The sequence below is a fragment of the Oryx dammah genome, unplaced genomic scaffold, assembly GCF_014754425.2.
Source record: "Oryx dammah isolate SB20612 unplaced genomic scaffold, SCBI_Odam_1.1 HiC_scaffold_9, whole genome shotgun sequence".
NCBI classification, from domain to species: Eukaryota; Metazoa; Chordata; class Mammalia; order Artiodactyla; family Bovidae; genus Oryx; species Oryx dammah.
The window spans coordinates 38,350,830-38,366,298 of record NW_024070193.1 but is presented as its reverse complement, the minus strand read 5'-3'; the positions used below and the strand labels follow the sequence as shown (position 1 = coordinate 38,366,298).

The window sequence follows — 15,469 nt, the reverse complement described above, 5'->3', positions numbered from 1 at the left end:
CTTTTTGTGTGGCATCTTTGTCAGGTTTTGGTATTAGGGTGATGGTGGCCTCATAGAATAAGTTTGGAAGTTTACCTTCCTCTGCAATTTTCTGGAAGAGTTTGAGTAGGATAGGTGTCAGCTCTTCTCGACATTTTTGGTAGAATTCAGCTGTGAAGCTGTCTGGACCTGGGCTTTTGTTTGCTGGAAGATTTCTGATTACAGTTTCAATTTCTGTGCTTGTGGTGGGTCTGTTAAGATTTTCTATTTCTTCCTGGTTCAGTTTTGGAAAGTTGTACTTTTCTAAGAATTTGTCCATTTCTTCCGTGTTGTCCATTTTATTGGCATATAATTCCTGATAGTAGTCTCTTATGATCCTTTGTATTTCTGTGTTGTCTGTTGTGATCTCTCCATTTTCATTTCTAATTTTATTAATCTGATTCTTCTCCCTTTGTTTCTTGATGAGTCTGGCTAATGGTTTGTCAATTTTATTTATCCTTTCAGAGAACGAGCTTTTGGCCTTGTTGATTTTTGCTATGGTCTCTTTTGTTTCTTTTGCATTTATTTCTGCCCTAATTTTTAAGATTTCTTTCCTTCTACTAACCCTGGGGCTCTTCATTTCTTCCTTTTCTAGTTGCTTTAGGTGTAGAGTTAGGTTATTTATTTGACTTTTTCTTGTTTCTTGAGGTATGCCTGTATTGCTATGAACTTTCCCCTTAGCACTGCTTTTATAGTGTCCCACAGGTTTTGGGTTGTTGTGTTTTTATTTTCATTCGTTTCTATGCATATTTTGATTTCTTTTTGATTTCTTCTGTGATTTGTTGGTTATTCACCAGTGTGTTGTTCAGCCTCCATATGTTGGAATTTTTAATAGTTCTTCTCCTGTTTATTCTTACATGAAAAAAGCAGATGCCCTATGCTCAGAGAAGCACATTTGGAGAAGCACATCTAACAAGGGGTGTTATTTCAGCTCTATCCTGAAGCTGATGAATCTTTATTTTTTAAAAATATGAACTCTCAACTCAGTTTCCCTTGGGCCTAGCCATTTTCTTGCAGTGAAGTATGAAATTTGGAAGGGCTTATGTTGTTCAAAGTGGAACAGTGGAATGATTTCTTTAAAAATATGATACCATATCAGCTCCTAAGGCGCACATGGCCGAGTGGCTGAGAGGCAGCCTGGAACCAGATGGCCTGGGCTTGAACCCTGGCTCCTCCCATTACTAGCTGTGTTACACAGGACAAGCAATTTAACCTTTCCATTCTTTGTGTCTTCATTTGTAAGATGGCCCTGATGATGGGGTGTCCAACATCCCTAGCCTGTGCTCATGCCTGGCATAGTTGTTAATAGCTGCCCTATTCACTCCCCAAGGTATCCTTATTTGGACAATTGATTATATAGTTGCCCTCCCAATAATAGAATCTACATAAGAATATCATTTTAAAAATTCAAAACATTAAAACAATACCTGATTCTAATATGTGCTCAGGAAATATTAGCTGCTATTATTAGCTGTTACAGTTGGAATCAGTGTTTTAAATGACCAGTTTTATGTATTATCTCCCAAAGCAAGAACTGTTACTGTAGTCCTTGGGCTATGAAAGGGACATATTTTTTTGGAAGATGGAGAACCATGGACACTGTGAGCAAGTTAATATCATGTTGAGAATTCTCTTCCTTTTTATCCGGGTGTGGGCGAAACAAGTAGCATGGAGGAAATGACTGTTTTCATTCATTTCTCTAACAGGGTAATCACCATACAGTGCATGCTAGTTTTACAGAGAAAATACTGCGGGGGTTGTTAATTTGGACTGTGTGTTTAATGTGCTATTCTTTCCAATCTGATCTCTAGTTTCCTTTCTTTGACCTTTCTCTGGGTGTCACCCTCTTTTTCCTCTCCTCATGCAACATCTAAAGCTAATTGCAGTCCCTTATGTTGGTCCTTGTGCTGGGGGTTGAATAAAATTACACATAACTGAAACAGCTTTATTTGAAGTACTGGTTTCAGCCACCCACTCTTAAAATCCCTTGTCACATTTGACATCAGGTAACTGAAGTGAAATTTTTCTTTTTCACTTTGTTTTTCACAAATGTGCCTTGGTTAGAGGTGCAGCTAGTCTGGAAGAGTCGAACTGGACAAGCACAGGGGTGGGATGAACCTCGACTTCTGGCTTTGTCACTTGCTATCTGTGTGACCTGGATCTGTTCATTTATTCCATCTCTCTGAGCTTCACTATTCTTCATCCCTGAAGTGGGGATCATCATACTTTCTGCTTCTCAAGGCTTTTCTGAGGATCAAATGAGGGAAGAGATATTATGGTAGTATGCTCTAAGCAAATGTAGGCAGAGTTCCTTTTTAAAAAGTATTTGTGTATTTGACTGCATCAGGTCTTAATTGAAGCCGGTGGGATCTTCATTGCATCCTGCAGGCTCTTTAGTTGCTGCACACAGGCTCTCTAGTTGCTGCACACAGGCTCTCTAGTTGCTGCACGTGGGCTTAGTTGTCCTGCAGCTTGTGAGATATTAGGTCCCCAACCAGGGATGGAACCCACGTCCCCTGAGTTGCAGGCTATTCTTACCTGCTGGACCACTAGGGAAGTCCCAGAGTTCCTTTCTTGAAAAACAGTTGAGGTGATTGGAAAGAAATTCCTTTTAGGAGAAACACAAGTGGACACTCGAAGAAAAGGGTTTAAAAAAACTGCTCCTGTTGGTGTATTTCTGACCTGCCTATTGCTATAGTACTGGCTGATTTAACAAGGGCATTGCTTTAACATGCATGAAGTACTTCAAATCAGCAATAAGATCATTTTTCTTTAATCCTGAACTTGAGACTGCCCAAATTAAGCCTATGGAAACCTGGATGATAAGATAGCTTAAAGGCTTGATGAGAAGTCAGGTGTGCAGAGAGCCCAGCTTTTAGCCAGTCAGGGCGAGGATGACTTAGCTCTCAAGGGAAGATTCACGCTTCTCAGGATCAGAAGGTGGCGAATGAAACCTGTCCTTTTAAACTCCAAACCCCCTATAAATAAACTTCTGAGGAAACTTTTGACTCCTAACATTTGGGGGCTCTGAAAGTTTTTTCTTCTTTTAGCTTATTCTGGCATGTGCTTTCTTTCATTTAACTTAAAAATTGTTCTTACTATAGAAAATTTCAAACATGCAGAAGTTGAGAGAGTGGTGTATTAAATCCCCATGTCCTTCCTACCCAGACTTAATAATTATCAGCTCATGGCTAATTTAGTTTCATCTGTATTTCCATCCACTCATCTCTGCTCTCCTTCTCCCCTGGATTGTTTGAAACTGATTCCGTATCTCATAGTTTATTTAAAATACCATCATTTAAAAATTTGTTTATTTTCATTAAAATAGCTTTAATGTGGTATAATTTGCATAAATTGTACATTTTTAATGTGTACAATTTGACCAGTTTATATATATAAATAATTATGTGTGTGTGTGCCGTGCACAGTCATGTCTGACTCTTTGCAGTCCCGTGAACTATAGCCCGCCAGGCTCCTCTGTCCATGGAATTTTCCAGGCCTGAATATTGGAGTGGGTTGCCATATCCTTCTCTAGGGGATCTTCTTGACCCAAGGATCAAACCTTTGTCTCTTATAGCTCCTGCATTGGCAGGCAGATTCTTTACTGCTGTACCACCTGAGTATAACTGTATATACTGATCAAAAAATAAATATGTATACACACGTATCCATGAAACCACCATAGTATAGGTAGTGAACATAACCATCACCCTAAAATTTCCTTATGCCCTTGGTAATGGCTCCACTTTGCCTTTTCTGCCTCTAATACTTGAGCAATTGCTGATCTGCTTTCTGTCATAGTAGATTAATTTGTATTTTGTATGTTTTAGAGTTCTAGATGAATGGAATGTACAGTGTGTACCTATTTTTTTTGTCTAGCTTCTCTCACAATGGCATAGTTTCTATTTATTTAACATATATCGTTGTGCTCCTATTGGGTACCATTTTGGAAGTTGCAAGACCTCTTAGGAGACAGTTGTAATAGTCCAGGTGGAACATGGAGCAGGTGGTTTGGAGCAGGGTGGTTACTATGAAGATGATAGCTGCCATCCATTTGAGATCTGCTTTGGAGGTAGAGCTCATCAGACCAGCTGGATGTGGGGGTGAGGGAGAGGGAGGAATCAAGAATTTCTCCTCAGGATTCTTGCTTGAGCAGATGGGTAGGATGTAGTGAAATGGAGGAAGACTCTGAGAAATAGGCCTGACTTTGTCCTAATTTCATCCTTTACTGGTTGTCCATTGCTTTTTCAAAGTTATTATTATCATTGGTTGATCTGAGGCAGTGTCAAATCTGCAGATGAAAACAGTATTTAGTGTTTAAGATATTCACCAAATTGCTATGTCTTCTCACAAATGTTATTAAATACAGGCCAGCTGCTGTTGTCAAATTGAAGATAGTGAATTTCAGTTTTCTCCTCAAGTGTTTGTGATGTCATTTGTACCAGGAAAGGGGAACAGAGAGTAGTGCAAAGTCAAATAATATTTTCACTATATATGTGTATATGTATATAAGTAATTGAAATGTTTAGTTTTCACCTAAAAAGCAATAAATATGCAAACAGGAAACTGATCAATACCAGGGAAAAAGATTAAGTAGAAACTGAGTAAGCACAGATACTGGATTTAACAAAGACTTAAAAGCAGCTATTGTATTTAAAGGACCAAGAAAATATATTTAAGAATTGGTAGAAAATACTGTGTGAATCAACAAATAGAGAGTCACAACAGACAAATAGAAAAGATAAAAGAAGAACCATGTGAAATTTCTAGAATTGAAAATATAATAACTGAAATGAAGAGTTAACATGATAGCAGATTAGAAATGGTAGGATTCCTGAATCAGTGACCTTGAAGGTAAGTCAAAAGAAAATTTCTAAACCAAACAACAGAGAGGGGAAAAAAAAATAATTGAGACTGATCAACAGAGGCCTGTGTGACAGTATCAAACATTTGAACATGATTTTAACACATGTATAATAGGAGTCCCAGGTGGAGAAGGGAGCAAGAAAGGGACAAATCATTTTTGGAAAATTATCTAAATACCAAACTTGATGAAAATTATCTACAGATCCAAGAACTTTAGTGAACTTCAACCAGGATAAACACAAATGAGAAGTATACCTAGACATGTCATAGTCACAGTGCTGAAAGACAAAATATTGAAAACAGCAAGATAGAAGTACCCTATCACATACAGGCCAACAATAGTGTGATTAGTAACTGTTTTCTCATCAGAAACCATGGAATTCAGAAAATGGTAGAGTGATATAGTCAAGAGGCTGGGGAAAAAAGAAACAAACTAAGACTTCTATACCTAGCAAAACTGTCCTTTAAAAAAATGAATGTGAAGGAAGTCTGACTTTGGTTCTAGGAAAATGGAGTAGACATAGATTTCCTGTTCTTCATACTAAATATGATTAAAACTTTGGACCCTATCTAGAAAAGGAGCATAAAAAGACCCTGAAAGGTGTAAAGATGACAGAGTAACTGCAGACCTTGGACTCTAGGAACGACATGGTGGTGAATTCCATAGATTTTTCTTTTTGCCCCATATATCCCAAACTTGAAGCTGAAGAAACCACCAACCTCCAGATGCCAAGAGGTGTAAACAAAGTCCCAAGAAAAGCCTACTCTCTCCAGTCAAAGGAGCAAGTAGGAAATAGTCTAAAAACACAGTAGACTTCTAGTCAAAGACTTACTAAACCATCCTGCTCCATGTAGGCACCATAGAAAAACAACTGTTCTTCTGTGCCTGCACAGGCCAAGAGGGACCTCATGCACCCTCATCAGGCTGGTTGAGGTGCCATAATCCACCAGCCAGGATGGTGTCAGAGAAGGCCAGGTGGGGTGCCAGGCCTTTCATCATTGGCTGGCAGTAATGAGGCTGACCCTCCCCATGGTGCAAGTGGATGTTGTATAGGGAGCCAAACTCTCACCTCCTCCAGCACTAAGTGAAGAGTGTCCCTCCTGAGGTGACAGTGGAGATCGAGTGGGGAGCCCAGACTTCTGCTTCCACCTGGTGGTAACGAGATGGCTCTCTCCCTTTTCCTGTCAGCGTGGTGCCAGAGAAAGCCAACTGAAACAGAATATTTAAGTAAGAGCCAGAGGGACTTCCCTGGTGGCACAGTGATTTAGAATCCTCTTGCCAGTGCAGAGGACATGTATTTGATCTCTGGTCTGGGAGAATCCCACATGCCACAAAGCAACTAAACCTGTGTGCCACAACCACTGAACCCATGCTCTAGAGCCTGCAAGCCACAACTGCAAAAACCTGTGCACCTAGAGCCCAGTGCTCCACAACAGGAGAAGCCACCGCAATGAGTGGAAGCCCATACAAAGCAATGAAGACCCAGCACAGCCAAAAACAAATAAATAAATAATTTAAAACATTAAAATGAAACTCAGTAGTACAATAATTTTGAAAAAAAGAGCCAGAGTCATGTAACATATAAACATTATCCAGGTTTCAACTGAAAAATGAATTGTCATACCAAGAACAGGGGAGACACCAAACTAGATGAAAGAAAGACAGTCAATAGATACTAACATGTTTGAAACAAATGAAAAAAGAGAATAGAAACTTCAGAAAGGAAATAGAAAATATAAATGGGAACTAAAAGCAAATTTTAGAACTGAAAAACAGAATAACCAAAATAAAAGCTGGTGAATGGGTTCAGCAGCAGAATGAAAGGGACGGGGGCGGAGGGGGTGGGAATTAGTGAACTGGAAAAAAACACAAATTATTCAATATAAATATTGGAGGGAAAATACAAAATGAATAAATGGTGTCTCAGGGAACTCTGTGATTGTTAGAAAAGACCATCTAAAATTTTGTCTTGGGAGTCTCAGAAGAGATGGGAAAGAGCATGGGGTGAAAGGTTACTCAAAGAAATAATGGCTGAAAACGTCACAAATTTGGGAGGAGACTTAAATCTGTAGTCAAGAGGCTAAGTGAACATTAAATAGGATCATTGAAAAAGCAAGAGAGTTCCAGAAAAACATCTATTTCTGCTTTATTGACTATGCCAAAGCCTTTGACTGTGTGCATCACAATAAACTGGGAAATTCTGAGAGAGATGGGGAATACCAGACCACCTGACCAGCCTCTTGAGAAACTTATATGCAGGTCAGGAAGCAACAGTTAGAACTGGACATGGAACAACAGACTGGTTCCAAATAGGAAAAGGAGTACGTCAAGTCTGTATATTGTCACCCTGCTTATTTAACTTCTATGCAGAGTACATCATGGGAAATGCTGGACTGGAAGAAGCACAAGCTGGAATCAAGATTGCCAGGAGAAATATCAATAACCTCAGATATGCAGATGACACCACCCTTATGGCAGAAAGCAAAGAAGAACTAAAAAGCCTCTTGATGAAAGTGAAAGAGGAGAGTGAAAAAGTTGGCTTAAAGCTGAACATTCAGAAAATAAAGATCATGGCATCTGGTCCTATCACTTCATGGGAAACAGATGGAGAAACAGTGGAAGCAGTGACAGACATTATTTTGGGGGCCTCCAAAATCAGTGCAGGTGGTGATTGCAGCCGTGAAATTAAAAGACACTTACTCCTTGGAAGGAAAGTTATGACCAACCTAGAAAAAGCAGAGACATTACTTTGCCAACAAAGGTCCGTCTAGTCAAGGCTATGGTTTTTCCAGTGGTCATGTATGGATGTGAGAGTTGGACTGTGAAGAAAGCTGAGCGCCAAAGAATTGATGCTTTTGAACTGTGGTGTTGGACAAGACTCTTGAGAGTCCCTTGGACTGCAAGAAGGTCCAACCAGTCCATTCTAAAGGAGATCAGCCCTGGGTGTTCTTTGGAAGGAATGATGCTAAAGCTGAAACTTCAGTACTTTGGCCACCTCATGCGAAGAGTTGACTCATTGGAAAAGACTCTGATGCTGGGAGGGGTTGGGGCCAGGAGGAGAAGGGGACGACAGAGGATGAGATGGCTGGATGGCATGAGTTTGCGTGAACTCAAGGAGTTGGTGACAGACAGGGATGCCTGGCGTGCTGCGATTCATGGGGTCACAAAGAGTCAGACACAACTGAGTGACTGAACTGAACAGAAGAAATCCATACCAAGACATATAATAATTAAACTTCTGAAAACCAGAGACAGAAAATCTTAAAAAAGCCAAAGAAAATCAACACTTAACCTGTAGAGGATAAGCCAGTGTGAATGACACTGTGTGGGTTTCTCATCAGAGATCCTAATAAAGGGCAGAAGAAGTGACACAATACTTTCCTGCTGTATTCCTTATGGTACATGCTAAGTTGCTTCATCCTGTCTGACTCTTTGCGATGCTATGGACTGCAACCAACCAGTCTTCTCTGTCCATGGGATTCTCCTGGCAAGAATACTGGAGTGGGTTGCCACGCCCTGCTCCAGGGGATCTTCATGACCCAGGAATTGAACTCGGGTCTCCTGTATTGCAGGTTGATTCTTTACCCCAGAGCCACTGGGAAAGCCCCATATTCCTTATGGACATGATATTTTTTTATGTGTTGAAAACTGCCAACCCAGAATCCTTTATATAGTGAAATGTCTTTTAGGAATAAGAAAAAAATCTAGACATTTTCAAATGAAGGAAAACTACAGAATCTGTCATCAGCAGATCTATCCTAAATGAATGTCTAAAGGAAGTTCCCCAAACAGAAAGGAAATGATTCAAGAAAGAACCTTTGAATATCAGGATGGGAGAAAGAACATAGTAAGAAAAGTATGGGTACATATAGTAGGCTGTCCTCTCAAGATTTCCAAGGTTTGTTTGATGGTTGAAGCAGAAACTATGATGTTGATGTGTTTCTAAATATGTTTGGAAGAAGTATTTAATGCAGTTATAAACAGGGGAAGCTAAAAAGATATAAAGGGAGGTAAATTTTCTGTACCTCACTGGAATTGGTAAAATAATACCAGTAGACTAATATTTTATATCTTATCACAGTTTTATATATGTATAAATAAAGTATTATATATATTTAATACTTGTACAGTATACTATATAATATATATTTAAGTTATATGTTTAATTAATATACATATATTAAATATATATGTAAAACTGTAATTAAGCATTGTAAGTGAATGCTTTTGAACTGTGGTGTTGGAGAAGACTCTTGAGAGTCCCTTGGACTGCAAGGAGATCCAACCAGTCCATTCTGAAGGAGATCAGCCCTGGGATTTCTTTGGAGGGAATGATGCTGAAGCTGAAGCTCCAGTACTTTGGCTACCTCATGCGAAGAGGTGACTCATTGGAAAAGACTCTGATGCTGGGAGGGATTGGGGGCAGGAGGAGAAGGGGACAATAGAGGATGAGATGGCTGGATGGCATCACTGACTCGATGGACGTGGGTCTGAGTGAACTCCGGGAGTTGGTAATGGACAGGGAGGCCTGGCGTGCTGCAATTTATGGGGTTGCAAAGAGTCGGACATGACTGAGTGACTGAACTGAACTGAACTGAAGTGAAGTGAAGTGAATAAGGATGAATTTCTTTAGAGAAATCTTTCTGCCACAGGAAGGCAGAAAAAAGAAAACAAAAAGTAGAGAACAGACAAAAGCAACAACAAAATGGCAGTCTTAAGTCCTAAAATATCAGTAATTTCATTGAAAGCACAATGGTCTAAATATTAAAAGACAGATTGGCAATGTGGATTAAAAAACATAACCTAACTAGATACAGTTCTACAAAAAACTCTCTTCAAACATAATGGTATAATAGATTGAAAACAAAATGATGGGAAAAGCTGTTTTATGTAAACATTAATCAGAAAACAGCAGGAATGGCTGTTTTAATGTTGTATAAAGTAGACTTCAAAGCAAAATCACCAGAGTCAGGGAAGGGCATTGTTTGATGATAAAACGATCAATCTACTGAGAGGACGTAATAATGCTAAATATGCATGCCCCAGAAAAGAGCTGAAACCTATGAAGCAAGAACTGATAAAATTGAAAGGAAAAATAGTCTAACCTGCAGTTTTAAGTGGAGATGATTATGCTCATTTTTCAGCTATTGGTAGTATAACTAGATAGAAAATCAGCAAAGATATAGAAGAACTCAACACCGTCATCAGCTTTCACGTGGGTTCTTATCTGTTTCTGAGCAATATCTCTGTGTTCAGTGTGTATTTTTACTTTGATTCTTGAATACTAGTGGTGGAGGTCATTCAGGCACAGCAGCCTCTCTTCTTACCAGGTATTAGGCAGAAAGGTGAGGTATTCAGACACTACAGTCTGTAGCTCCTTTAAGTTGTTTTAACCTGCTTCCCTGGTGACTCAGTGGTAAGAAATGCACCTTCAATGCAGGAGACCCAGGTTCGATCCCTGGTCTGGGATAATCCCCTGGAGAAGGAAATGACAGCCCACTCCAGTATTCTCTCCTGGAGAATTCCATGGACAGGGGAGCCTGGTGGGCTTCAGTCCAGGGGATAAGAAAGAATCAGATACTACTTGGCGACTAAACAACAACAGACTTGACTGTGAGAGATGATATTAATTTTGATTTATTGATCCTTTCTTCAGCAAAAAGAAATGGAGGCATTTCCCCTTTATGTTAGTTTCCTAGGGCTGCTGTAACAAATTACCACAAACTTGGTGGCTTGAATAAACAAATTTTATTCTCTCAAAATTTTGGTGGCTAGAAGTCTGAGACCAAGGTCCTGGCAGGGCCATATTCCCTTCAGAGTCTCTAGAATCCTCCCTTGTCTCTTCCTAACTTCTGGCAGTTCCCCGGAACCCTTGGCATTTTTGGCTTGTAGCTACATCAGCCCAGTCTCTGCCTCCATCTTCACATGACCTTCTCTGAGCACTGGATTCAGAGCTCACCATAATCCAATATGACTTTACCTTAACTAACATAAAATTTACAAATGTGCATGCCCCCTATTTCCAAATTTGGTCATATGCTGAAGCTTTGGGTGACCATGAACTTGAGGGAGGAGGCACTATTCAACTCGTTATACACTGCTAGTAATTTTTCTGTTTTTTTTTGTTGTTGTTGTTTATTTTGCAAAGTGGTAAGCATTTCAAACAGATGTAGCTAATCCTGTAATCCTGCATCATGTTTTCTGGCAAAAATAGTTTTATTTATAAGGATCGGCTGAGCAGTTACCTAGAGGACTGTATTAACTGCTGTGGTCTTATCAGCCTGGGGTGACTCTCATTAGGACTTGTGTGTCACTTTGTCAAATGTCATTTTTATTCATTGAAGATTTGGTTCATATGAGATGGTGAAGAAAGGGAACTATTTTGTTCTCACTCCTTCCTGTTAGCAAATCAGCTCCTTCTTGTTCTTGGATCTAACTTGAGAAAAGAATTGAATCTTGCATGCCAGCATATACTGTGAGCAACTTTAATCAGAATTTAGACCATCATTTGGTACATTATAACCCAGCATGCAGAGAACCACCCAAAGCAGTGCAATGCAAGAATTCCCAAGAAAGAAATTTAATGTAGGAGAGAGTGGCCATTCTGTCGGATAACAGCACAGTTATAAATGCTTTCATCTCTGCTTTGGTGAATTCTGGGTGATTATGCTACTTTTATACAATAATAAACTCACCAAGCAGATTCTGTTGTAATGGCTGTTGGATTCCAGATATTCCTGGAAAGGATGCTGTGGTGTGAAGTCATTATTTTCAGCTATAGTTCTTCTCATTTATAGCTTACCCATTTGTAATCAATAAAAGTTTAACAGTGTAACATAAAGCAGTTAAGGGCATGGAAATAACTTTGGCCTTGCAATGGAATGAAGGATAGCCAGTGACTTGGTCTTTGACAGTTTTTAAGTACATGAAAATGCTTTGAAAAAAACATGAAGTTCTGCTCACAAGTTGTTTTCTTGGAAAACAATAACATACTGTTTTCCGATCAGCGTGTTAACTATGCTTGGAGAAAACATGGTTCTTTTAGGTTCTGCCGCTTAGATCTGGGCCTTTGACAAGGAAAAGTAAAACTGAGATTCCATGTTGGCTCACACAATAAAGAATCTGCCTGCAATGTAGGAGACCTGGTTTTGATCCCTGGGTTAAGAAGATCCCCTGGAGAAGGGAATGGTATACCCACTCCTGTATTCTTGACTGGAGAATCCCATGGGCAGAGGAGCCTGGTGGGCTACAGTCCATGAGAATGAAAAGAGTTGAACACGACTAAGCAACTCACACTTTGAAAGAAAAAAGAAAACTGAAATAAGAAGCACTGTTCAGTTCAGTTCAGTTCAGTCGCTCAGTCGTGTCTGACTCTTTGTGACCCCATGAATCGCAGCACGCCAGGCCTCCCTGTCCATCACCAACTCCTGGAGTTCACTCAGACTCATGTCCATAGAGTCAGTGATGCCATCCAGCCATCTCATCCTCTGTCGTCCCCTTCTCCTGCCCCCAATCCCTCCCAGCATCAGGGTCTTTTCCAATGAGTCAACTCTTTGCATGAGGTGGCCAAAGTACTGAAGTTTCAGCTTTAGCATCAGGCCTTCTAATGAACACCCAGGTCTGATCTCCTTTAGGATGGACTGGTTGGACCTCCTTGCAGTCCAAGGGACTCTCAAGAGTCTTCCTCAACACCACAGTTCAAAAGCATCAATTCTTCGGCACTCAGCTTTCTTCACAGTCCAACTCTCACATCCATACATGACCACTGGAAAAACCATAGCCTTGACTAGACGGACCTTTGTTGGCAATGTCTCTGCTTTTTATTATGCTATCTAGGTTGGTTATAACTTTCCTTCCAAGGAGTAAGCGTCTTTTAATTTCATGGCTGCAATCACCATCTGCAGTGATTTTGGAGCCCAAGAAATTAAAGTATGACAATGTTTCCACTGTTTCCCTATCTATTTCCCATGAAGTGATGGGACCAGTTGCCATGATCTTCGTTTTCTGAATGTTGAGCTTTAAGCCAGCTTTTTCACTCTCCTCTTTCACTTTCATCAAGAGGCTTTTTAGTTCCTCTTCACCTTCTGCATAAGGGTGGAATCATCTGCATATCGGAGGTTATTGATATTTCTCGTGGCAATCTAGATTCCAGCTTGTGCTTCCTCCAGCCCAGCGTTTCTCATGATGTACTCTGCATATAAGTTAAATAAGCAAGGTGACAATATACAGCCTTGATGTACTCCTTTTCCTATTTGGAACCAATCTGTTGTTTCATGTCTGTTGTTCTAACTATTGCTTCCTGACCTGCGTATAGGTTTCTCAAGAGGCAAGTCAGGTGGTCTGGTATTCCCATCTCTTTAAGAATTTTCCACATCTGTATCATTGGTTGTTTTTGTATAACAAAGGAAAAGCACAAAACTCTTATCCCTCTCAGACTTCCCAGATGTGGTTCTGGTTTGTAGGAGTTTACTGGTAGCTCCCAGATACTCTTTGCATGGCCAACCTAATCATGAGGCTTTTGACCCTGGCAGCAAAAACTTTACAGTGTTCATTTCTATTGCAGTTTTTCCAAAGCCCTCTTTAGAAGAAATAGTCTTACATCTCGGCTTGCTCTTTCTGGTTTCAGTTCTCATTATAGTGGAAGCCACCATTCAGTTTCCTATACTCTTGGTCTCTAAGCTCTGGAACCAGACTGTCTCAGGGTGAATCCTCATTCTGACACTTGCTTAATCTCAGAAGTTGTTACAGAAGTCACGTGAGTTAATACTTGCAAAATACTTAGAGCCCTACTTGGTTCATAATAAGCACTATATAAATGTTTTTGAAAAAGATAAACTACATTCTTTGTCTTGATTGTGATGGTGGTTATATGATTATACATTTGTCAAAACTCATTAGAAGTGTACATTTAAACGTTGTAGAAGTATAAGTTTATATAAATTATACCTCAGTAAACCTGACCTAAAATTTTTTTGGAGAGAAAAGTTATATCTATTTATTCAGCTAGGAAAGGGTTTATAAGATGTTGCAGAGTAGGATTTTAAAAACATAACTCAAAGAGGCTTGCCAGTCTAGGTCTGCAGGCCAGTTATAATGCAGGATAAAGTTGCCTGTCAGCATGAGAAGCTGATGTAAGAGATGTTGCCAGGCAGCCTATTAGTCATCTCGGAAGGAAACCCTGTAGGGGTTTGGGTTGCTTAAGGTAGTCACAGAGTTCATCGAAGAGTGGGAACTTGAGCTGGACCTCAGAGGATATAGGATTTGGAAGGCATTCGAGAAGGTGCATGGGTGCAGATGCAAGACCGAGGGACAGAAAAGCATGTTCCCCATTTAGGCAACCATGAGAGAGCTGGCTGGATTAAAATAAATGCTCTGAGGATGGAGAAGGAAATGACTACCCACACTAGTATTTTTGCCTGGAGAATTCTCATGAACAGAGGATCCAGGTGGACTATAGTCCGTGGTGTTGCAAAAAGTCATACACAATTGAGTGATTAACACACTCTCTCTCTCTGTCCTTGGAGGGGCAGCTGTACTATCTGAACTAATGAGTTCTCTTCTTTTCATCCACAGAAAGGCCCCCCTTCTGGGAAAGACCGGGTGAAGAAAGGTGGATCCTACATGTGCCATAAAGTAAGTCGAGTCACTAACCTCTGCTTTGGTGTTACAACAGCAGGTTTATGGGTGCATTGTAATCATTAACCCCCAAATGTCCCATCCATGTCTATTAATACATCTCCATCAAAGCAAGAAAAAAAAATAAGTTTGGGCACAGGCATGGCAATAAGTGATGCAAGAAGCAGAGGTTATGGTCTGTTGTCAACCATATTCCATCTGTTGTATTGTGACCCTTTGAGAGATCTTTGTTGTCCCACGAATCTGGGTGGACTGTATACCTTTTCCATCATGGAAGTCTGGAAGCACACCCTTAATTTATTTGAGGCTCCAGATATTTTTTTGGCTTCTCTATTGCTATTAAGGTAAGAATTATAGATGGAGGGTAGATTGTGGTATATCGAAATGGAAACATCCCAAATGTTCTTGGTATATAGAATGTGCTTTGTAGAATAAACATTAATCTTAGAGAATGCTTTTTCTCTTTGGGCTGTAATGTCAGAGACAGTTGTCCTTGGCTAGTAGAAGTGACTCAGTGTTTCATGAGTAGCCTTTTTTAAGGAGTTCAGAAATTGAATAGCACGCCTCTCCCTTTTTTCTTTAAGTCATGTATTTTTAGTGTCTCCAGCACTTCAACTTCTGTCTTTCTATCCCTATGCAAAGATGGCATTTCGCAGATTGTTCCTCCAAGAAGCATCCTATGATAATTCAGTCAGTCTAGGCAGTTAGAGACTTAAAATACCCTGTAATGGCTCCAAATTAAGTTATTAATTTGATAATCGAGGCATTGTCAAACTGCCTTAAAATAATGGTTCTCAAGCTTTATTGCACATTAGAATCATCTGGGATCTATAAAAAGTACTGATGCCTGTTTGCTCACTCACCTTACCCTGATTTAATTTTTCTGTATTATGATCTGGGCATCAGGATTTTAAAGCTATCAAGGTGATCATAACATACATCAAAGTT

The 15,469-nt window shown here is 39.9% G+C and overlaps 1 protein-coding gene across 1 annotated transcript in view; it reads left to right on the top strand.

The window, feature by feature from the left end:
- The window catches only part of SUMF1 (sulfatase modifying factor 1), a 101,573-nt gene that overhangs the window by 72,575 nt on the left and 13,529 nt on the right, over window positions 1-15,469 (top strand). The window contains exon 8 of the mRNA XM_040245979.1: window positions 14,459-14,518. Within this exon, the coding sequence (XP_040101913.1) occupies window positions 14,459-14,518 (60 nt within the window). The remainder of the gene's footprint in view (window positions 1-14,458; window positions 14,519-15,469) is intronic.